The sequence below is a fragment of the Tetrahymena thermophila genome, assembly GCF_000189635.1.
Source record: "Tetrahymena thermophila SB210 genomic scaffold scf_8254649, whole genome shotgun sequence".
In the NCBI taxonomy this organism is placed as follows: domain Eukaryota; phylum Ciliophora; class Oligohymenophorea; order Hymenostomatida; family Tetrahymenidae; genus Tetrahymena; species Tetrahymena thermophila.
This window is the reverse complement of record NW_002476417.1, coordinates 781,525-805,696: the sequence shown is the minus strand read 5'-3', so window position 1 is coordinate 805,696 and position 24,172 is coordinate 781,525. Positions and strand designations below refer to the sequence as shown.

The 24,172-nt window shown below is 22.5% G+C and overlaps 4 protein-coding genes across 4 annotated transcripts; 1 reads left to right on the top strand and 3 right to left on the bottom strand. All coding sequences in view use genetic code 6, as the record gives it.

Annotated features, from left to right (window-relative positions):
• Positions 1-228: 228 nt before the first annotated feature.
• TTHERM_00276030 (hypothetical protein) lies at positions 229-4,580 on the top strand. The gene is made up of 23 exons (XM_001016033.2): positions 229-699; positions 800-973; positions 1,085-1,137; positions 1,187-1,228; positions 1,321-1,603; positions 1,662-1,743; positions 1,798-1,827; positions 1,942-2,034; positions 2,117-2,209; positions 2,270-2,359; positions 2,416-2,508; positions 2,553-2,645; positions 2,699-2,791; positions 2,844-2,936; positions 2,989-3,084; positions 3,132-3,215; positions 3,270-3,362; positions 3,413-3,502; positions 3,567-3,659; positions 3,792-3,881; positions 3,941-4,033; positions 4,090-4,188; positions 4,246-4,580. The coding sequence occupies exons 1-23, from the start codon at positions 309-311 to the stop codon at positions 4,310-4,312; spliced, it is 2,508 nt and encodes an 835-aa protein (XP_001016033.2). The 5' UTR covers positions 229-308; the 3' UTR covers positions 4,313-4,580.
• Positions 4,581-7,045: 2,465 nt separating this feature from the next.
• TTHERM_00275930 (transmembrane protein, putative) lies at positions 7,046-16,155 on the bottom strand (the record flags this gene model as incomplete). The annotated part of the gene is made up of 5 exons (XM_001016031.2): positions 7,046-9,378; positions 9,946-10,296; positions 10,368-11,486; positions 11,542-14,346; positions 14,604-16,155. The coding sequence occupies 5 exons, from the start codon at positions 16,153-16,155 to the stop codon at positions 7,046-7,048; spliced, it is 8,160 nt and encodes a 2,719-aa protein (XP_001016031.2).
• A 2,486-nt stretch (positions 16,156-18,641) lies between these two features.
• TTHERM_000275929 (hypothetical protein) lies at positions 18,642-18,971 on the bottom strand (the record flags this gene model as incomplete). The annotated part of the gene is made up of 1 exon (XM_012797638.1): positions 18,642-18,971. The coding sequence occupies one exon, from the start codon at positions 18,969-18,971 to the stop codon at positions 18,642-18,644; it is 330 nt and encodes a 109-aa protein (XP_012653092.1).
• Positions 18,972-22,544: 3,573 nt separating this feature from the next.
• On the bottom strand, positions 22,545-23,147 carry TTHERM_00275890 (hypothetical protein; the record flags this gene model as incomplete). Its single annotated transcript, XM_001016028.2, has 1 exon — positions 22,545-23,147. Exon 1 carries the CDS (start codon positions 23,040-23,042, stop codon positions 22,545-22,547), a length of 498 nt encoding a protein of 165 aa, XP_001016028.1. The 5' UTR covers positions 23,043-23,147.
• Between the last annotated feature and the right edge of the window lie 1,025 nt (positions 23,148-24,172).

Sequence of the window (24,172 nt, the reverse complement as noted above, 5' to 3'; positions counted from 1 at the left end):
TTTTAAAAAATACAATTCAATAAATTAAAATTTGTATTTTTTTGAGTATATTTTGGTGTTGATATTTTTTAAAACTAAATAAATGGTTGGTCAATCATATATTTTTATGAAATTTATAAAAAAGTACAAAATAAAACAAATATTTATATTCCATAATCAAATATTAAAAAATCTTAAAAAAGTAAGTTTTTATAAATTCAAATGTATTTTATCATTAAATTAATAACAGCAAAAATTAATAGATAAGCTAAATTTTTAATAAATACAAAACTTTTGAAATATTTAATCTATCTACTTACAAATAAAAAATGGGTGGTTGTTGCAATAGACAGAGATTAGAAGAGTATCAAGCAGATAAATTTTAAATATAATTTCCTAGTATTATTGACAGTAATGATTCAATAATTATGGACATAATAAAATAGGCTCAAGAATAGTTTTCGATGATTGATATTGAATTTTAGTGTCGAAATGAAAATAGTCTTACTTTTACTGGGTTTAACAAACAAATTCTTTAGAAAGTAGTTTTAAAAGTTATGCCTTTTTAAGATGTTGATTAAAAACAAATAAATGAATCATCTAATTAAATACAAAAAATATTTTAAAACAAATAACCCTATTTAGTGTAAATATTCTCTTGTACTATTTTAGAAAATGATCATGGTAAATTCTATGCAATTTAATTAGAGTTCTGCCAAGGTAAACAACTGAGTTATTTATTGAAATATTTTATTGGATTCTCAATTTTATTTTAATTCCTAATTGAATTTTGATAAAGTTTTTATATTTTTCTTAACAGATACACTTGGATTTATAATTGATAGTACTAAAATGCTAAACAACTACAAGCATTAAAAATTATAGTATGCAGTTTAATTGTTAGATGCTTTGAATACGCTACATCAAAATTAAATATAGTATGGAAACTTAGATATAACTAAAGTATTTCTTAAGAATAATAGCATTAAATTAGGTAAATAAATAAATATCCTCCATTAGAAACATTTATGTTTTAATTATAAATAAAATGTGTTGAAATATTAGAAGTTAAATTCTTAATTAATTAATAAAAATATAATAAAAGGTTACTTAGGTTTTATTCCTTAAGACTTAAATTCTAATTTTTTGATAAGTGTGGTAAATTTTTTAGAAAATAAAATAATAAAATATCTTATTTAATATAAAGGAAAGTTAACTAAGTTTATCCAAATCACATAGATCGCATTAGGTATTTTTTTTTTGCAAATTTCTAATATTTTTGATTTATTTTAATATGTTTTATCTTGACCAAATATATATTTTCCTTTTAAAAATCAAAAGGATGATTTAATTAGTGTGGCATTGATATTTATTATTATTGATAATCCTTAGTTCTACTTACAAAGCTTTATAGATAATGAGGATTAATTGTATTCATCTTTGATTAAAGGGAAAATTCCTAAAAAGCTCAAACATGAGTATAACTGCTTTTTATGTGAAATAGTTTAAGACATTATAGATACTACAATAAACTAGAGAAAGACTGTAGCAGATTATATTTCAGAGTTTGCCAATCATTTTATTAGTGAAAATATATAGCTACCACAAATTTATTCAAAATATAGTAAGTAATTGATTGCAACCAACATCATTTTTAAATATTTTCAATTCTAAAAAAATAGGTTTAAAAAATAAGACTATAAAATTGAGCAAGCATATTGAGGAAATAGAATAAAAAGATGATTATAAATATGAATTTTAATTGTAAAGAATATTTTTTATTAAAATATAAAGAAAATTAATTTTATTTTAAAAAAGAAATGAAAAGGAATCAGATTTAACTCTGCAGTAATAAATTTAAGATATAATCGTTTAACATGAAAAAATTAGCCATATACAATTTAGTTTAGGGTATTTTATTTTTATTAGGCTTTTATACTATTAAAAAGTATTAATAAATAGATAAAATAGAACCATCAATGCTTTTTTACTAAACGATCTAGCAAAAGCCATTTCTAAATGTTATCCCTTATATAATCTTAGTCTTTTTCTTAAGTAAAATAAAATAAATTAGAATTATCTTCAAATAAAATTACTTTTTATTTCAATCGACTAATTAAAAATAATGTTTAAATAGCTTCAATCCAAATATAAACGACTATTTCCTCTATAATTTAGTAAGAGCTATCAAGTTATCACAAAAGCTTACAAACCTATATTTAGGGTTAGGGTATATATACATATTAAAATTTAAAGTAATAGAAATTAAAACGAATTTTTATTTGTTTAGGCAATCAAATATTACATTGAGAGGATTCAAGTTACTAGCTAAATCAATTCTGTCAATTAATTAGTTATAAAGTATCACTCTCATTTTAACGTAAAATTTATATTTTTTACAAAATTATATTAACCATTTACATATGATGTGATAAGAAATAACAACAACGTAGAAGATTAGAGTTTCTTTCAACTATCACTTGCTTTACAAAACTAACAAGAACTCAATACACTTTTTTTAGATTTTAAGTAATTTAAATTTGTTCAAATTTGAATTAAAAAGTCTCTATTAGTTATAATTAGAAATGCACTGAAACTGGAATCTCAGAACTGTTTGTTTGCTTAGGAAAAATAAAAAGCCTAAGAAATATTAACTTTGGATTTTAGTAATTAATTTTTATAAATCAATTCAATCTTTAATTTTATTTTAAATAAATAGGAAGTCTTAAAACTTAAATACTTAGTGCGTAATAAACCTTGGCTAATCAATTTAATAAATAAATGAGTTAGAGACTTTAAAATTGAACTTCAGGTATTAACTGAATATTTAAGTATTATTCAAATCTCTTAAAAATAAATAAAAGAGAAACAAAAAATATTGCCGAAAAAGGATTTTAGGTGCTATTTTCCTCTCTGACATGTTTTTCTTCTATAACAAGTTTAGAGTTTGACTTTAAGTAAAATATTTTATAAAGTTAAAAATTTTATTTAAATTCCTATTTTTTAAAGTTAAAGTTCAGCAAATATAGAAAATAAAAGCTTAGAATTGCTAAGTTAATCTATATAAAAATAAGAAAAACTAGAGCATATAGAATTTGATTTTAAGTAAAATATTCAAAAAAAAATAAATATTGATTAATGGTTTTGAAAAGTAATTAAATATAATGGTAAGACATGAGTGTAATTAAATCAATCATAAGCACTAAGCAATTAGTTGCTTTTAAACTTTTACTTAGGTAAAATTTTAATAATATTTTCAAAATATTAATTTTTTATGTATTTTTAATCAGTAAAAGTAAAAATATCATTAATGAAATAATAATATAATTAGGAGAGTATTTGTCTTAAAATATTCATCTGAACCAATTAGAATTAGATTTTGAGTAATACATAATTTAAATTGATTTAATTTTTCATTTTTCATTTTTATTAGCTGCTCAGAAATAAATGAATCATCTTTGAATACATTTTTCAAATTCATTAAGAAAAATACTTTTCTTGATAAATTCTTTATTAGATTTAAGTAAATTTATAAAAATATTTTTAAAGCTAAAAAAATATTTACGAATTAATTTGATTATTTTAAGATGCAGTGAAAATTTAGGTGACGAAGCTTTATAAATAATGGCATCAACCATTAAAAAACTTAAGAGAATTGAATCTATTTCTGTTAGCTTTGAGTAAATACTTAAAAAAAAATTAATATATAATTTAATCCAACAAAAAATATTAAATAATTTTTAACCTATAAAAATTAAATTATTTAATTAGTGCTTAAATTCTAATCATTCACTTAAAAATATAATTAATAGGTTTAGTGAAAATATTTCAGATGCTTCATTTGATGATTTTCTTTAAAGTTTAAAATCGCAATAACTAAATGTTTTTTAAATTAATCTCAGGTAATTTTTAAATGTTCTTATTATGGAAAACATTATATCTATTTCATTTAAATAAAAAGAAACTCCAAATAATTGTCAGACGAATCCTTAAAAAATCTAATTGGGTTTATCTAACTTAAATAAAGTCTAGAATAAATTAGTATAATTTTAGAGTAAATTATTTTTTATTTTTTCCGTCATCTTAATTTCATATTATAACCATATTTAGAAGTTCAAAGTTTACGGAATAGATGGTACAACATTTAATATTAAATTTAAAGGCTATCAAAAAAGATAAAAAATTTAATATCTATTTAAATTCTATCAAGTAAGAATAGTTTTTAAAAATGTTAATTTAAAAATATATTTTTAATATTATTAAAAGATATCAAAATTTAATTTTAAGCAGGCTATAAGGATATGAAGAATTTACATTCTTAAGTGAATTTTGAAAAATTATTGTTGATTTATTTTATTTTTTTGTACATATTTATTATAATAAAAATATTATTAAAATTTATCAAATTGTCAACGAACCGAACTTAGCTCAGTTGGAAGAGCATCGGACTGTAAAGTTTGTAGTCATCCGGTGGTCCCCGGTTCGAACCCGGGAGTTCGGATTTTTTATATATTTAATTAATTACTTAGTTTGATAATTTATTCATTTTATTCTGTTTTAAATATTCACTCACTATCTATCATAAAAAAACATATAAATAATATAAAATATTTATTATTAGATTTGATTACCCCAGGGCTAAAATAATAAATTTAAATATCAATTAACCGAACTTAGCTCAGCTGGAAGAGCGTCGGACTGTAAAGTTTGTAGTCATCCGTAGGTCCCCAGTTCGATCCCGGGAGTTCGGATTTTTTATATATTTAATTTTTGCTTAGTTTGATAATTTATCCATTTTATAAATTTTATTCTGCTTTAAATATTCACTCACTATCTATCATAAAAAAAACATAGGAATAATATAAAATATTTATTATTAGATTTGATTACCCCAGGGCTAAAATAATAAATCAAAACATTAACCGAACTTAGCTCAGCTGGAAGAGTGACAAGACTAAATTATATATTTATTTATTAAATTGCTTATTAGATTTAAAATTAAATATCATACTTTGTAGAGTAAATATTGCATATAACTTTACATTTTATCTCTAATAAAATATTTTATTTAGTTAAGGTCTAGGAAAATAGTTTAAAAATATCACCGAACCGAACTTAGCTCAGTTGGAAGAGCATCGGACTGTAAAGTTTGTAGTCATCCGGTGGTCCCCGGTTCGAACCCGGGAGTTCGGATTTTTTTTATTTTTTAATCAAGAAAACATGGAAATTTTATTTATTGTATCATTTTTATTTTTCTTAGATGTATCACCTACTTACTATCAATTAAAAACAGCGACTTATTAAATATAAAACATTTATTATTTTGATTTGATTACTCCAGGGTTAAAATAATAAATTGTAAATATCACTGAACCAAATTTAGCTCAGTTGGAAGAGCGTCGGACTGTAAAGTTTGTAGTCATCCTTAGGTCCCGGTTCGAACCCGGGAGTTTGGATTTTTTAAAAATAAAATGATTTATCAATAAAGAAATTTTCTTAATTAATATAAAAGACATTAAATATAATCTAAATATTCAATATAATTTTCATTTGATAATTTTATCTCTTATTTTTTGTTAGTTTAATTAGGTCTAGAAAAAATAATTGAAAATATCACCGAACCGAACTTAGCTCAGTTGGAAGAGCATCGGACTGTAAAGTTTGTAGTCATCCGGTGGTCCCCGGTTCGAACCCGGGAGTTCGGATTTTTTTTTCTAAAAATAATTTAAAAGAAAAGTGATATATTAAATTAAAAATAAATAAATTTTATAAATGCACTTTAATTTAATATTTTTTTGAGACTAATCTTAGGAGTTATTTAGAAGCTCTGTTAAAAAGATATTTATTCAAAAATAAAATGATATTAATTAGCTAATTATTACCATCTAAAAATATCAATAGATTTTTAAGCTTATAGGAAAATTAAATAGGTTGAGTATTTTTAAATTGATTAAATTAGCTTTTTTATTTTTCACTTTATAATTATGATTCATTTTTATTTTTGATATCATATTAAAGGTCTAGAACACTAGGTATAAAAAGTCACCGAACCGAACTTAGCTCAGTTGGAAGAGCATCGGACTGTAAAGTTTGTAGTCATCCGGTGGTCCCCGGTTCGAACCCGGGAGTTCGGATTTTTTTAAAAATAAAATGATTGATAATTTAATCTTTATACTTAATTTATTTTTAGAATACGAATAATAATTAATCTCTTCATATTAATTGTAAATTTCATATTCTATAACTTTATCTGTTTTTTATTAGTTAGTTTAATTAGGTCTAGAAAAAAAAATTAAAAATATCACCGAACCGAACTTAGCTCAGTTGGAAGAGCATCGGACTGTAAAGTTTGTAGTCATCCGGTGGTCCCCGGTTCGAACCCGGGAGTTCGGATTTTTTATATATTTAATTAATTACTATGCTTGATAATTTATTCATTTTGTAGTCATCCGTAGGTCCCCGGTTCGATCCCGGGAGTTCGGATTTTTTCTCTCTTTGGTTTTAAAGTGTATATTTGAATTTATATTTGAGTTTTTTATAAAGATTATTAATAATAATATAAAAATTTAAAATTAACAAATAGAAAATTATTTTAAATTAAGTGTTTGTTTTTAAAAAAATGCATATTAAATTTAATTTATTTTTAATTATTATTAATACTTAAGATAAATTTTTATTAGATTGATGGGTTTTTACAAGATAGATAAGAAGCTAATCATAAAAGAAAAAATATTTATTCTACCAAGCCCGTGTAGCTCAGTTGGTTAGAGCGCGAGTCTCATAATCTCGAGGCCGAGGGTTCGATCCCCTCCGCAGGCATTTTTTATTTTAGAATTAAATTTCATGATGATTATATTTGAATTTATTTTTATTATATTTAGATTAAAATCTCAAAAGTATTTCTACAATTTTTAGATTTTAATTGAATAAAACTATTTTAAGCTAAATTTTAGTTTAAACCTCCAATTTAAAGCCACATAAATATTAAATGACACATATAGTAAAGAGTTTTTTTTAAAAATAAATATTTCTAAAGATTTAAACAAATATAAAAAAACTATAAATTTCATTCGCTTTCATCAAATACTATTAAATTGTTATTATCATTGTTATCGTTTATTTTATTTTAGGCAGTTGTTTAATTTTATTAATTATTACTATCTTCACTTTTAACCTAAGTATTTTATTCTTAATTCTACTCTTGTTTGTCTAGATTTATATTTTTTTAAAAGTAACTTCTTTGAATTGTTTTATTATTGAGATCAGTATTTGAATTTATCAGGGATGGTGAATTATTTTATTCAAAATTAATATGAGAAATTTAACTTGCTTCAACCAGATCTTATCTATGATTCAAAATTGAAGGGTAAACGTTTAAAAGTTTGCACATATCTATTTAGCTAGTGTCAATAGACTCGCCATTCATAATTTTTTTAAAATGACCCTTATCCGTTGAATTCGATAGCATTTGAAGTCCTTTCTATTGATGAAAATTGTTGGAAGTAGATAATTGATTACTTGAAGCAAAATGGAATTAGTTTTAAGAATTAATATCATTAATATTTAATGTGTTAGAGTGATTTTAGTATATGTCTTGATAATCTGATATAAAAACATTGTTTGTTATTTACTTTATATTGCCTTATTTATTCTATTTCTTTTATTTTTTATAGGTTGTTTTTTATTCATTTTTGCTTTATTCAGAACTGGATATATCAGAATTAGAAAGCTCTTATGAAGAGGATGATTCTAATTAAATAGGTTTATTTGAACCTTTCTTTTATTTCTATTGATTATTTTTAGGAGTGAATGCTTAAATTTACTAAATTTATTTTATAATTTATACTTATTAATTTTATTAGCTATTATCATTTTATGGTTTGTTTTAATTTGCCAAAGAAGTAGATTGCCTCTGATTCTAATTAGTTTCTCTCTCATTTTATTTAAATACTCCTTTGGTTAATAGGATATTCTTTACTTTTTTCCAATTTTTAAAGGCTCTCATAGCATTTAGAGGTTTTTTTGGTTAGACCCAAAATAAGATTAAGGGCAGTTTTGCTTTTAAAAACATTTAAATTGAATAAATTTTATGGGGTATTATAGAATAGATTTTTTAATAAAGGATTTAAATGATAAGAAAACATATTATAAATATAGTGAATAGAGCAGTAAAAAATTCTCCTGTCACTGTTATCCAATATATATTCGTGTCTTGTAAAATAATATTCATTATTAAAATAAATAGCATGCAAATAATTAGGTTCTAATCAGTTTTGTTAAAGCTATTTAATTAATATGGACTCCTCTTTAGAATACTTAAGTAGTAGATAAATAAAACTAGAAGCATCAAGCAAGATTTTAAGTAAAAGAAATCTTATCCAAAATTATAAATAATTACAAGCAGTATTTTTTTGTAAGACTTGATGAATTCCCAATAGAAATATTTACTTTTAAATTCCTGGTAGAGAAAACCAAATTTTAATCTAGTTGATATACTTTCCAAATTATTTCTCTATATAATTAGTCTAGAAAGAATAAATAGAGGAATAATGAATGCCCAAAGGATTAGAGTAGGAAGTAATATTAAAAGACTATATTTAACATGCTCATATGTGTAGCATTGATAGTTGCTATCACTTTTTATATAAGAAATTCCATCTATTGTCTTACAAGAAACAACAGAGATAAGGCTTGATACTATATTTGGCTACAAAAAGATCATTAAAAAAAAGACTCCATTGTAAGCATAAAAGTGTTTATATTAAACAGCTTTTATACAAAATAGAATAGAGTATACAATAGAAACCAATAACAGTATGATAAAAGGAATACATAAATTCCAAATAGCTCTCATAAAAACTAAAGGGATAGTTGTATTTGTTGTTTAATGTGCACTAGAGTCTCCGTCACTTTACAATTATGAATGCTAATCTGGAACAAAAAAGCAATCTAGAACATACTGAAAATTTGTAATTGGCTAAGAGATAACATTTGTCAACACAACAAAAAAGGAAGGAAGAGCCAATTTGTATGAATTAATTAATCCAGATATTTATAAAAAGTGCATGAGCTATTTAGCCAAAAATGGTGATAAAATTCTTAAAGAGCTTCTGCCTAAATTAAAGATCCCAATCTTTTTGAAATAGTAAGCTTAGGACAATTATTTGCTTATTTTAATTGCATTATTTATAGAAAATACCACATAAAAGACTATCAAAATCAAAAAGATTATAATAGGAAAGATAAAATAGTAGCTTTTAGCATCAACACAAGGGACACAGTTAAATTATCCCATTTTCATATACTTTTAACCCCATACTGATCCATAACTGTCACAACTTTCACACAAAGCACCTACAAATCCTTCACTGCAATAATTTCTATTTCCTTTTAGAGATCCTAAATTTTAAATATAAAAAAATACCTTATCTAATCATATACAAAAAATTAGATATGTTATCATTATTTTTGGTCTCAATATTCATAATCGCTTGAAATATATTATCTCTTTATCTATCTTATTTCATTTTTTTGATTCAAAAATTTATTAGATAGCTCATTTTTTAAATTTATTAAGATTTAAAAATGAAATTTATTTAAATTAGATTGATTATTTTAAAATAATGATTTTGTAGATTTAATTTAAAACTTTAAAATTATCTTTTTATGTTTGAAAAATTTATTATTAAAATTAATTTTTGTTGTACTATTTTATTTCAATGTTTTTATTTTAAAATTAAAAGATTTTTAAAAACAAAATTTGAGATAAAATATTTAATAAAAACTATTATTTAAATTAAAGCTTTTGTTATATATTCAATAGTATTTATTGACTTGTCTTTTTCTTTTTAAATTTTATTATTTTTTTATCCGTTTTTTTTTTTGAAATTTAAAGGGATAAAAATTTTTTATATTATGAAAGCACTGAAAATTATTTTTAATCTTTAATTAAATTTTTAAATTTACCTTCACAATTTTCTGGCCTATTATTGCAATAATAAATGTTAAGTGAATTATTATTTCTCCAATAGCCTTGCTTTAAATAAATTTAATCTTTTTCACATTCATAGGCTTCTTATGGACAAGGTTTGCATTCGATAAATTAACTTGCAACAGGTTAATCCATTGAAAAAAATCCATTAGGGCAAGGTATACATTCTGAAATACCATTTCTTGCATTAAGCACCTCTCCTTTCTTACACTATCTAAAGCTTATTGATAAATTTTTTGAGTAATCTTAGTCTAAAAGCTTACCGAGATCATTATTTTTTTTCACCCCATAACAAACAATTTGAATGACACCTATTTTTTGGCTACCTAAATATTTCATAAATTAAATGAAAAATAAGTCATTAGTAATATAAAATGTTTAAGAAGATTTAAGTTACTTTAATAATCTGTGCTTGAGGTTATCTTTAAATTAGTAAAACTCCAAGTTTTAGTTTGATGAACATAATTAGAAATATCTGCATAAGTTTGATCACTAATTTCAATATCATTATTTACTGGGTTTGCAATTTAAATTTTGATGCTAAATTCTAAAATCATTTAGTTTATAAATGCAGGATAAGCTGTTTAGTAATCTTATCTGATTGTTATTGGATTATTTTCCTCATCTACAATTTAAATCTGAAAAGAAACTACCTCTCCACTTCTTAAGTTCCCTAAAAAATAGTTATTATCACTTTACACAATTTTATTATTTTCTTAACTTTACCCATCAATTATATAAAATTCTGCAGGGTAGCTTCCAATATTTTAGCCATATATTTAAGCAGAATTATTAGAAAAACCTTAAAAGGGGTAAGAAGTTTGGATCTTGTTTTAGATAAAAATTTATGGTCGATAAGAGTTGTAGAATATAGATCCGCCTATTAGAGAAGAACAAGAAGTGAAATAAGTGTCTTTAATTTATATAAATGTGGTATCTAAATAAATTGCGCCTCCTCTACCTAATGCTTTACAGTGGGTGAAGTATGAATCTTTTATAACATTGTTTACTTGCGAGTTGAATAAATAAATTGATCCTCCTTCTTTAGCTGTATTGTTTGTAAAGTTAGATTAAATTATAGAAATTTAACCTCCTTAAAACACCAAAAAAGAACCTAAAGAATCTTTAGATAAAATATTTGAGACTTAGCAAGAATAAAATAAGCATTAATTCGACATAACATTAAAAAGAGAATAATTTTATGTACAGTTATTAATTCTAAGTTAAAAGTAAGAGAAAACATCTTTTTATAAAATTTATAACATATCATATTCTTAATCATAGTTAACTGACTAATGTATCACTATGTTTAAGAGATTTTCAGCTTCCAGTGCAGTGATAGTTTACTAATTTATGATAGATGTGTTAAATATAGTACTTTATTCAGATTTTGATGAAATATTTCTAATAGTGATGTTATTCATTTATAGTTCTATAGAATTGTTTATATTAAAAATAGATTTGAAATCAAAATGATTTATATCAGCTATATACAATCCATCTATAGTTATTTTTGCTTTTTATAAAATATTTAAATAAATTTAAAAAAAATTTTTTGAGAATTTATTTACTTGTTTCCTTGATAGTGAAGAGACTCTATGTGAATCCAGAAATATTTCTGATCACAATATTCTTAAGAAGTATTGTGGTTATGTTTTAGAATAAAAACAATTAATTTGTAATGAATTTCAAATTTTCAATTGTCATGTCTGTGATTATTAAAGTGGACATGTTACTTAAACTGACTTTACTAAAATTTAAAATATGTTTAATGTATAATTGTTCCATTATGAGAGAATCAATTATAAATTGAGATTTTATCTCTGTTTTATTTGATAAGTTAATTGGGATGTTTTTCATTTTTAGAGATGATATGTTGTAATTAAAGAATCTTTGTAATGACTATGTTTAAGTATCTTCTAAATTGGGTGAATAAAAAGTAAATTCATTACTAAATTTATTATAATCTAGAGTTTAATTTATTATTTGATCTAGTTTTTACTTTTTAATCTGTTATTATCCTGAAGTTGGAAGTTTTAAAAATATTGAAGATATTTAATAAAATTAGCCTATATAGTTTAAATTGTTGTAAGTTTCTTAAATCTAATTGCTTACAATATCAGTTGACATACCTGTATCATAATTTTAATAGCAAGTAAGCGAATTAACCGTATTACTCATAATATTTAAGTAAGAGCCTTATTAATCATAGTATAATGACAGTACTATCTGAAAAGAAATAACATCATATTAAAGTATTGCTTAGACATTTATTACAGAGTTTGGTGTTATTTAATTTTTTCCATTTCCTTTCTGAATACCATCTATCAAGTTAAGTTAAACAATTTTATCAGTATTTTACTCAATTATCTTTTGTAAAATCAATGTTTAATCTGGAATAGAATATAGAAGAACATGCATTTCATCGTTAGATCGCAAAATCAGTAAGTTTGTATTTTGAATGTTGAATATTTCAATTAACCCAAACATTTGATAAACTTAGCTAAATACAAACATATTATTATTTTTTAAGTAAACATTCATTGAGTATTTGCAGAACAAAATGCTTACATAATTGTTAACGAAAATTTTCTTATTTTTATCACTGCATGGTGCTATTAATAATGATTTCTGTAACGATTGGTAAAATTTGTTAGTAAAATTTAAATATTCTAAATGCGAAACTTTAGTAGAATAAATAATATTTGGGTCTAATCCCTATAATGCCTTTGGGCTATTTATAATTTATGTAGGTAAAGAATAAGCAACACAAACCCTATTATATGATATTGTAAAGTAAACAGTATTTTAAAACATAAGCAGCTTATCGATGATAAATCCGTTATCTAAGTTATTGATGGATGAATAAATTTGATAAAAGGCGAGATTGATAGTTTAATCGTTAACTGATGTGCTGTAATAATAAATAAAAAAATAACTATTAAAAGAAACAGCAAAACAATTCTGTTTTCCATCAGCCAATATTAAATCTACAAATGTTAAATTATCATCTTTCTAAAAGTATTGACTGAAGTCATAAATTAAAGTATTGTTTGCCATCAATTAGTTTTTATTTGTATATACAATAGTTAGATAATCAGAAAAAACCAAAAAGTAGCTTATAGTTGTGTCATCATTTTGATCAATGGAATAATATAGCTAACTATTAAATGTGCTTGAATTAGCTACTATCTCGTAGATATTCTTCCTTTATTCTTGAAGCACAAAGTATCTATTTTGGCATAAGATATCAATACCCGATAGTGATTCATTTCTCATTAGAGTTTATTGATTGTTATTATAAATGAAGGCAAAATAAGATCTTAGTCCAAGTAAAATACTATTTGATTCTCCATTCATTAAATATTGAACCAAGTTCTCTCCATAAAAAGTTGCAATAATCTAAAATTTATTTTATTAATTAAACCACCATAGAATTTACTTAGTATCAAAAAGATATATGCTAACATGCTAGATGCTATTGATTTAGGAGTAAATTTATTGAGGCTATTCAGCAATAATTGTATAAAAATTCTACATCTAAACACTCTTTTGAAAATCAAATATGTAATTTAAATCTATTTGGTACATTACATTTTAACAAATGATAATTAAAACATTTATAGAGGAAAAATACTTTATGCTAGTAGGTATTTGTTGTATTGAGGAAAACTTAAGCTACTATACGAATGCTTAAGTGTTTATATCAAAAATAGCAAAATCAATAAAAGGAGAAATTAAAAGAATTGAAGATTAGTCCGCTAAAGTAAAAACATTTTGAATCTAAAAAGAAGATTTTATTTGTAGTAAACCCTTTTTAAGAACAGTATCATATACTTCTATCATGCTTGAAGAAATTATGTAAATTTTATCTTCTGATTATCTGACGTAGAGAGGAACAGAATGTAAAACTATTGATGTTAATTAATCACCTAATTTATCTTACAATCTTGAATAATTTACTAATACATCATTGTAAAGTAAGTAAAATACATCTTTGCCAACAAAAATAGAGGAATACTAGTAGACTGATTAAGAGAATCCTTATCCAGAAAAGCTTACAGCTAAAATTTAAGATTATGTATAAAGAATTATTTGTTAACTAAGATTTTCTAATTATTAGTCTTGATAAAATAAAAAAGGATTATCGCTTTTGAAAAGCTATCCACTATTTTTGAGAGCACAGCTTGCTATATTAAATTAATAAATTATCTATATTAACGGAATGAATATTTCAACTTATGTAGATTTAGAAAGCAGATAGATTATGTCTTCTTATTTTTATATATTAATAAAATCAGTAAATACTTAGCTCGCATCACAAGAAAATTAACAAACTTTATTGAACCCAGAACTATTATATTAATGTACCTCAACTATTTATTATTTATAAAATATTAACATTTATCTAATCAAATTTTTAGCTTTAATTACTTATTAAAAGTATTAATATCAGTTAGAAACTGTTTTTATGGGAGGGAATTATAACATAAACATTTTAAGTCAAAATTTAAAAGAGTATGGTTATTCTTAAATTTTTGAAGAAAAAAAATTTTTTTAAAGTTTTTTTCAACCTCAAATAATTAATTTAAGAATAAATAATTTTTAAATAATTAATTTATTAATAAATTACCTGTGTTATCATAGCTGTAAATTATTTGTTTAGTATCTTCAAGATAATGAAAAAAATTAAACTTTAAATAAGATTAATTTTTAGTTGAGAAGTTCAAATCAAAAATAGAAATTTATAAGGTTAAATCAACGATTTTAAACCCAATTTTTTTGATTACAGCAATCGAATTAATATTGATCAAGGGTATGATTGTTAAATCATAGTAATCATATCCAGTTTCACTATAGTTTAACTAAATAGAGTTATTTAGGATATTAATAATTTAAATAAAGTATTAGTTTCTAATTATGCAGTAATAAGCCATTAAATACATGGTATTTCTATCCATATCGAAATCACAGTATGGATATTCATTATCATCAAAGGTGATTTAATAAAAATCATATTTTTCTACAAACAAGCTAATTTTATTTAATCCATTTGGTGTTATAGAGTAAAAAGTATTTGTTTTCATATCATTTAAAATGATAACTAATTCCTATTTAAATTAATTTTTAAAGATATTAAAATTAAAAAGATAGATAATTTTTATTTACTTGGCTGTCTAAGTTTATGACTTATTCTACTTATCCAGAGTTAAGATTAACACTAGAAATTGAATTTACTTTATTATTCTTTTATTTAATGATGAGCTTTTATAATATGTTATTGTAATAGAATTTTTCTAAATTTAAAAAATAAGAATTTTGTAATTATTTAATTACTTACATTAAATCCAAATTGAATATACTTATCTTACTATTTTACATTACTATAATTTACTTTTATGCATATAACAGTAAAATAGGATCATAATTGAAAGCAAAGCTTTAGCAAATAGGTTATAATAAATTTGAGTCATAAATAGTAGAGTTAATTCCATCATAAACAAGAATAGCTTAACCACTATCCGAGCTAAATAGAAGAAAGTATTATGTAAAATCAAATTTATTGATGACTTACAAACTTTGATCTAAAATAGTAAAAATTTACATATCATTTTCATCATTTTATAAATAAATTTTATTAAATAAAACTAAAAGAATAGTGCTCTATATGGTTAACTAGGAGTATATTATCTAGCTTTGTTACTGCATTTGCAGGAAGTCTAATTTTATTAGCACTACTTGAGTAGGATTGTATAAATAAATAGAATTTTATATACTTACTATAGAGTTAAAGCTAGCTTGATTGAATGACAAGTCATATTGACTGATTAGTTAAATTGAATATTTTAAGATGTTATAGTTTAATATTTAATTCGAGCTAAGTATTAATAGATTTTGACCTGTGACGACAAAATCCACTATGTTACCATCAAAGTTGTACAAGTGATTTAAGTTACCTAAGACACTATCATAAAAGTAAAATACATTCTAACCTACATTAATTACTATTTGTTTATCATCAGAAAACATACTCTTACCTTTCCTTAGCTCATTTAAATCTATAGATACGTTTATATTTGTGATTATTTATTTCTGATAGTTAAGTATTTAGTTATTATCTTTTTGCAGCATTTAACTTAGAATGCTATTACTATTAAAGCTTTTTTTTAAATTATTATTTACATATTGCATAAAGCGATAAGGCTTTTATTATTCTAGAAATCTTCTATTATTATTTAACGATTTCTTAATTTAGATCTAATTTTAAGAGAAGGCAATAAATACACTATTATTGATGAATCTAATCTAGTTTTAAATATCAATGTCAGAGTATAAATAGATCATTTCGTTTGTTTAAAGATTTATTTGTATCATAATTTAAAGAAATAACTAAGGATATTCGTTTAATTTGAATGACATTGCCACTTGCAAAAGTGTGTTTTTTATCACCAAATAATCAGAGGAAATAAGCTGCTAACATTAATAATCTTTCATACTATAAGTTATATTACAAGGTAATTGTTATAAAATGTTAAATGAAGCATTTTAGCTGGTTTTGTTAAGGTTGTATTAGTACAAAGTGATGTTTTAATTAATATTCAAAATAATGTTTTTAGTCTCTAAAATAATGCTTTATCCCAGTTAAAGTGATTAATTTTAGCTGTATGTCTCAAAATAGCAGGAACTTTAATCTGAGTTAGAAGCAAAAAAGAAGCTAATAAAGTTTTAATCCACAACACCAAATTAAATATTTTAACTTTTAAATTACTAAATTCTGATTAGATATTTTGGTTGAGTGAGCACATTTGAATAACCTTTTGTTAAATTTGAACTATCATAAACTAAAAATTAATTAATATGAATTATAGATATGTAATTATTATTTTAGTTGTAAGGAATATCAGGTCTTATTTATAATTCATTTTTAGCACAGTTGCTCTAATCTTGATATTTGAGATTGATATTGCAAACAAGCGTTTATTTTTAATTTAGTAAAACAACATTCACAGTATCACTATTTTATTCAAGAATTATTAATTCTTTTGGAAAAGTAAATTCTTCTAATTATATTTTGTACATATCAGCAATCTGTTTAATAATATTGAATGTAAAATTATTTAATAAAATAAATATAATTATTTATACTCTCATGTTTTGTATAGATATGGACATTAAATAGTAGTCATTCCAAGCCCAAAATATAGAACTATTGCTCGATTTTTACATTCTTTGTATGCTATATTAATCTGATAGAGAAATTATATTAATACTTACAACAGGCTCAGAGTATTTCCATAAATAAAAAGTAGAAGAAATGTCTAAGCTCACAAATAACCCACCACCAAGATATAAAATGTCTGTGATATTACTACCATGAAATAAATAATCCTAAATTTTGTAGGTTGGACATTGCTAAACCTAATCACATACTCCATATATTTGATTTATTTCATATCCTACATCACAAACACTAACACAGCTAATTTGATTATTGTTTTCTTAATCATAATTATTCCAGTATAAATTATTGCTGCACTAGGATTAACACTTCCCATTTTAATTCAACTAAAATCCCCATTAGCAGGAGAGACAATTCTATAAATTGACATCGCATTCTGAGCAAAATCTGAATTTCTAAGCACAAGAACTTTAAACATTTAAATTTCTATTTTCAAATACTAAATAATAAAATTTTTATTAACATTATAATAAAATGGATTTAAAGTAAGGGAATAATATTAAAATTTACCTTATCCTCTTGCAAATTCAAGTATCGCAGCTATAAATAAATACTTTATCAAAATAGTCTTGTTTGACATCTATAAAAATAAAATCTAATAAGCACAATTTTTAAATGTATTTTAGATTCAATATTTTAACAAACTACAAATTTAGTTACTTACTTTAATTAAAATAACTAACAATTAAAAAAATAATTGTAGATAGTTAAATTCAAAGCCATAATATACTTATTTAATACATGCTTTGATATTCAATGCATCATTCTATTTGTTTCTTCAAAAATTCAATCCCTTTTTAGATGATATAACAAATAAAATTCTTAAAATTATGAAGCAAACGCAAAAGCAATATTTATAGAAAAATTATTAAAATTATGAATCAACTGAACAAAAAACAAATTTTTAAAAATATTTAAAATTTTATGATAAAATATCCGATAAATAATAAATATATTTGATTATGCTTTAAAATTTTATTCTACTATAAGAATTATTAAAATATGATAAGTAAATAATTAATTAATTAATTAACTCTCTCTAGTGTATGTATAACTAAATAACTTATTTAATTTATTTTAATGAATATGCAATAATTATCTTGCTTATTAATATTAATTATTTTATCTAATATCATGTATGATTCAAATAAAAAAGTAAAATTGTATTATAAAATGTCAAAAGTTGTAAATTTAGTTATTTGTTTAAGCTTTGAAAAAAATATTGAAATAGTTTAAAAATTGGTATTTATAAATTAAAAAGAGTTCTTCATTTGATTTTTGACAATAAAATAAATAGTTGATAAAGTCAGTACAAAGTTTATATATATATATATATATTTGTGTGCGTTTAATTCATTAATTGAGAAAACAAATTATTAAAATTTAGAAGTAAAGCTAAATCAAAAAATTTATTTCAAGCTTGAAACAAAATCAAATTAATATAAAGATGTAATTTTATTAGCTTTTTCTAATTATTTTGGTGATAAATAGGTTCTCAAGTTGTTAGAATGGTGCTGTGACACCTCTGTAAAATGCATTAACTTGTATTTAAAGTTTAACTAATCCATGTAATGCTTCTGAAGTAGACTGTGTTGATTCTTTCTAAAGCTATAACAGTTGTTCAAGTTAATGTATGGCTGATTCAGGTAGCGTTTCTTCATTAAGAGGTTGCATCGGTGGCTGTAAAGTGACTAGTACAAAAATTAATGAATATGTAGTTTAAGTAGATAATTGCATCAGTCTTGCTATTTCAACCATCATAAATTTTAAATTTATTTGTATAATTCTACTTGTATTTAGTTTATGATCAAAACAAAAACTGACTGACTTTAATATATATTAAGCAATTTAATCAACTCCATAATACTTTTAAATAATTCACATTTTTTAATTTAAATTTAGTAATAGTGATTTTTAATTTTCATTTTTTAGATCACCAATTTAATAAAATATGACGTATTTATTATTTTAAAATAACGTTTTTTAAAAATAAAAGTTTTTGATATTTTCATTTTTAAGAAAAGTTTTTAAAAATATATTTGAGCTGCATAAATTGATTGATTTTTTAACAAGATACATTGTATTTTTATATAAATAAAAGGTATTAACTAACTAACTAATTGTTTTTTGTTTGTTTGTTTGTTTGTTTATTTATTTTATATATCTGGTTTTGAAAATTTTATAAAATACAAAATTGAGTAAAAATGTATTGTTTGTTCAGTAGAATGACTAATTAATAGATCATCTAATCTTATTTATGAATGTAGGTATGTATGTATTTGTTTTGTATGAAAATATAAACTTATCTTTCTTAATATAAACTAATTTTTGTTAATTATAAATTTTTTTTTTAAAAATTGAAAAAAATCATAAAAATAACTCTTAAAATTTATTTCATATCAAGCATATAAGCATAAAAATTACCCCTAAGTTAGGTTTAATGAGACTCTTTTTAATTAGCTTATTAATAATTGGAATAGTATCCTGTTAAAATACTAACACAAACTCTTCCTAATAGACTGTTACACCACTTTAAAGCGCCACTAACTGCATTTAAAATTTGGTAAATCCTTGCTATGGAAATGATGTATAATGCATGAAAGACTATAGAACATTTGGAACTTGCTTTAGTTCTTGTGCTACATAGTAAACTACACTTTCTAGCTTTTCAAATTGTATGAGCTAATGTACTTCAAACAATGCAAATTTAGCTGGTTATATAACTTAAGCTAATAATTGCATTATCCTTGCCTACTCTGCGTTTATCAGTTTTTATATAGTTTTTCTTCTAGCTTTAGTAGCATTGCTATTTTGAAAGCAAAATAATTAATATTATTAATAAAAGTATGTTTAAATGTGTATTGTTTATTTGGTATTAATGGAAAATGTATTTTATTCATCTCATATCAATTAGCAAATTAAAATATTTCTAACTTTCTTTCTTATCAACTCAAAAATAACACTTAAAAAATAATAACTATTTTTTTAATTTTTTTTATACTGAAAGAGTTAAAAAATCACTTGATTTAGAAATTAATTACACAGATTTCAGCCAGATTTTTATCACAAAAATATCCAGAAATAAAATATTCATAAAAAAATAATATTTCAAACTAATGGTCTAATTTCTTCTTCTTTTTTCTGGTTATTATGTTAATTATTAAATATCCTGTCGAAATCCATGATTTTTATTTAGAAATTTTTTTTATTAAAAGAGCAACTTAAAGAAGAATTATAAAGTAAATAATAAAACATAGTTAGAATTTTTATATATAATAACAAAATCCTCTAATAGAATAAGTAATAAGTAGAAATATATGATAGTTAGATATAATATTATATTATATTTCTATTTATTTTCTTGATATTTTAAACTATTTTTGGATATGTTTAGTGATTATTAAATTACCCTCTTCAAAATTTTTATTACATAATCAATGGTAAACTTAAAAATATGATTATGAACGAAACTTTATCACTTTAAAACTTGTTCTGATTTGCACATGCATTCAAAATTTACAAATTATAAATGAAAAGCTCTCATAAACTAGTTTTTAGCAGCTTTTACCTTAATATAATTTTCTTAAAATTAAAAAAAACTATTTCAAATATGCTTTTACAGCTATTCAAAACCAATATTTTTTGAAATTTAAAGGTTACATTAATAATTTTTTGTCTTTGTTAAAAAAGTTTACATTGATTATTATAAAGAGAATTTTATATGTTGTTCTAATATATTAAATAAAGCTAGAAGTTTTGGTATGTATTATAGTTAAATAATCAGTTTGTTGAAGAGTTTTATTTATTAATTTCAAAAGAATATTTGGGTAATTAAAAACACATTAAACTAAATCCTTCTCAGTCTTCACAAAACCTTTACTTATTTGCAGGAATCAGAAAAATATAAAATCTTTTTTAATGATAAAATTTAAATAGTAAATATAAAGGATTCGAATTGAAACAATTTAACAAAATTTTGAATTTTTATTTGTGTTTGATTGTTCCGCCCGCCTAGCTCAGTCGGTAGAGCGCAAGACTCTTAATCTTGTGGTCGTGGGTTCGAGCCCCACGGCGGGCTAATTTTTAGTTTTATTTAAATTTACTCAAATTTTTAAACTTAAGTGTTTTTAATCAAAATTTTTGTAAATTTTAGACTTTAAATTGAAAAAAATAAATATTTATTTGTTGTACTAACAAAGTTTCTAGTTTCTCAAAAATATTTTAAATAATAATTTAGGAAAATAATATAAAAGTAAAGTACATTTATTTTATTTTGAAATATATTTTATCACTACATTTTTATTTTTATAGATAAGTTCTTTTGACATTATGAATTGAAAATGACTTACTGTTTTCTCTTTAATCTTAAAATAGTCAAAATTTTATTTGTACAGTGAAACCTGTCTTTGCCTGATATATAAATGAGTTTTATAATTAAAATTTAAATTTAGGATAAAAACTTTTGTCAGTATTTAACGAGTGCTCAGTCTGTAAGGTCAATACTCAGTTGGCATTTATTTTATTAATAATTGCTTGATTATTGATATAATGGAAACTTTTGGAACATATTTTATATTTTATCAAAATATTAAAATAATTGATTTTTGTATGCTTAATTTATAAAGTAAAGTAAAAATAATAGGTTGAAATATTTTTTAGAAAAAGCTATAATTTGAGCTTAATTTTTAAAGAAAAAAGGATATCTAAATTTAAGATTGATTATAAATTTATTCTATAAATTATGATGCTACATAAAATAAAACCAACTAGTTAAATTAATTATTTAGATTGAGTAACTTTCTTTATTTTTATTTAAAAATTAGGGTTTCTTAATAATTTAGAATTTATTTTTAATTAGAAGAAATTTATAAATTATGATAAAGATTCTGTAAGCTCATTCATGCTTTTAAAAATAAAAATAGAATGAATTAAATTCAATTAAATTGAAGTTAATTTTCTATTCTATATTATTCAGGCAGCCTAAAAAATTGCACAACCAACTTACTGTAAAAATTGAAATTTGAGAATATAAATAGGTTTTTTAAAGATATAGTAAATATTTATTATGAATAATATACATATAAATAGATGGAGATATAGTGATTTTATAAATTCAATTTAAGTTTTTAGAGGTGTTCAAAAAGTAATAGCTAATTAAAGTATGCCCAAATAGGCAAATTAATTGCTATTGATTAATTATTAGTGAGTAAAGATTGTGTTGTGGAAGCCAGTTAATATTAATCTGGCGTTAATTAAGCATTTATAAACAAATATATTCAAAAATTGTTTGCAAATGCAGACAGTATTTAGTTAAAGAGTATATCATAGGGTTATTCAAATAGATTGACTTAGACTGAGACACTTTACCAAATTTTAAAGTTTACTTTCTAAATCTTAGATTTATATTTAAGGAATCTTCACTTTAAAAGCAAAGTCTTACAGAATCATCAGTTTTTATCCGAAAGCCTAAAAAACTGGAGATTTATCTATATTTTGTTTTTAAAGGTAAATTTTCGTCCCATAGCCTACTACCTACATGGCATTTTATTGAAGAGATTTTAGTTAATAAGCATAAGAGTCATAAGTTATTTTTTGCTGCATAGTAGCTTGAGTTATTATTGACTCGCTCTTGTAATTTTAGAATGCGTATTTTATGAATTCCTCTACTTTTTCAATCGAAGGACTGATGTTGCAAGCGATTTTTTATTCTTATTGATAAAAACAATTTAAGCTCTCAACTTGCTTTATTATTTATTCGATTTCTTGCAAGCATCTTCTGACGTCTTGAGTTTTTTTTTGAGGATTTGATTCCTTTGCGTTAGTACAGCCCATAGTAGTATTCTTATTTTTTATGGAATTTATTTTTTAAGTATTGTTAATTTTTTTTTTTACAAAATATTAATTTTTTTGTGAAAGTTTTTAATTAAAATATTAATTTTGTTCATTCACAATTCCTTTACATAAATAATTTTCACTATCGGTAGACCATTCTATCTATTAAAGAAATTTTATAAGGGTTAAATAAATCTGCTTTTTGATATTTGTTTTTTATTATCAAATGACTGTGCGTACCAATTGAATTTCTCATCTTCTATTTATTTATCACTTTGATATTGAAAGAAGAGATGCTAAAAATTATTAAAGTTGTAGTTAAATATACAAATCAATAGAGTCATAATCAACAAAAAATAAAATAAAAAACTAATTTTAGAATTGTAAAAAATGCTACTTGTGTAGAGTATATTGATAAATAAAAATACTTAGTATAAAAACCTATTTCTTATTAATAATTTAGTAACTTTTATCAACAAAAGTTATTTAATGCATGTTCTCTCCATGATAAAAATTATTAAGAATATTCACTAATATTTTCTAAGAACATAGAAGAGATATTGAGATAGATAGAACTACCCAAACTAATATACATAATTAATAATTCTATAACACTTCAATATGATTAGCAAGTTAGAAAGTATTTTGAATTATTTACTGCCCTAATTTTAGTTAGAAAAAAGTATCTTTAAATTAAATTAAAATTAGAATGTTCAAAAAATATACCTATCTTATTGCATCACTTCAACTCTCATTTCTATTAAAGCTAGCTTTTGCTATAAAAATAATAAAATACTTTTAGATAAAACATAAAGTAACAAAAAGTGCTTCATATGCAAAATAGGTAAAGAATCCAAGTTATTAAATTTGACAAAGAAAAATCAAAAAACATTTATCCCAAATACTATTGAAATTCAATCAATCAAGCTTTTAGGCTGGTTGACAATTAATTAACAGGAGATAAAATTTCACAAAAAATTAAATTCATGCGATTACAAAATCAAATATTTTGGATAAGTAACAATATATAAGATATTCAAATACAATAAATAAATATTATTAAAATGATCAACTTTTCAATTAAAATCTGTGAAAGAAATTATTTATTTTCTATACCTAATTAAGCAATG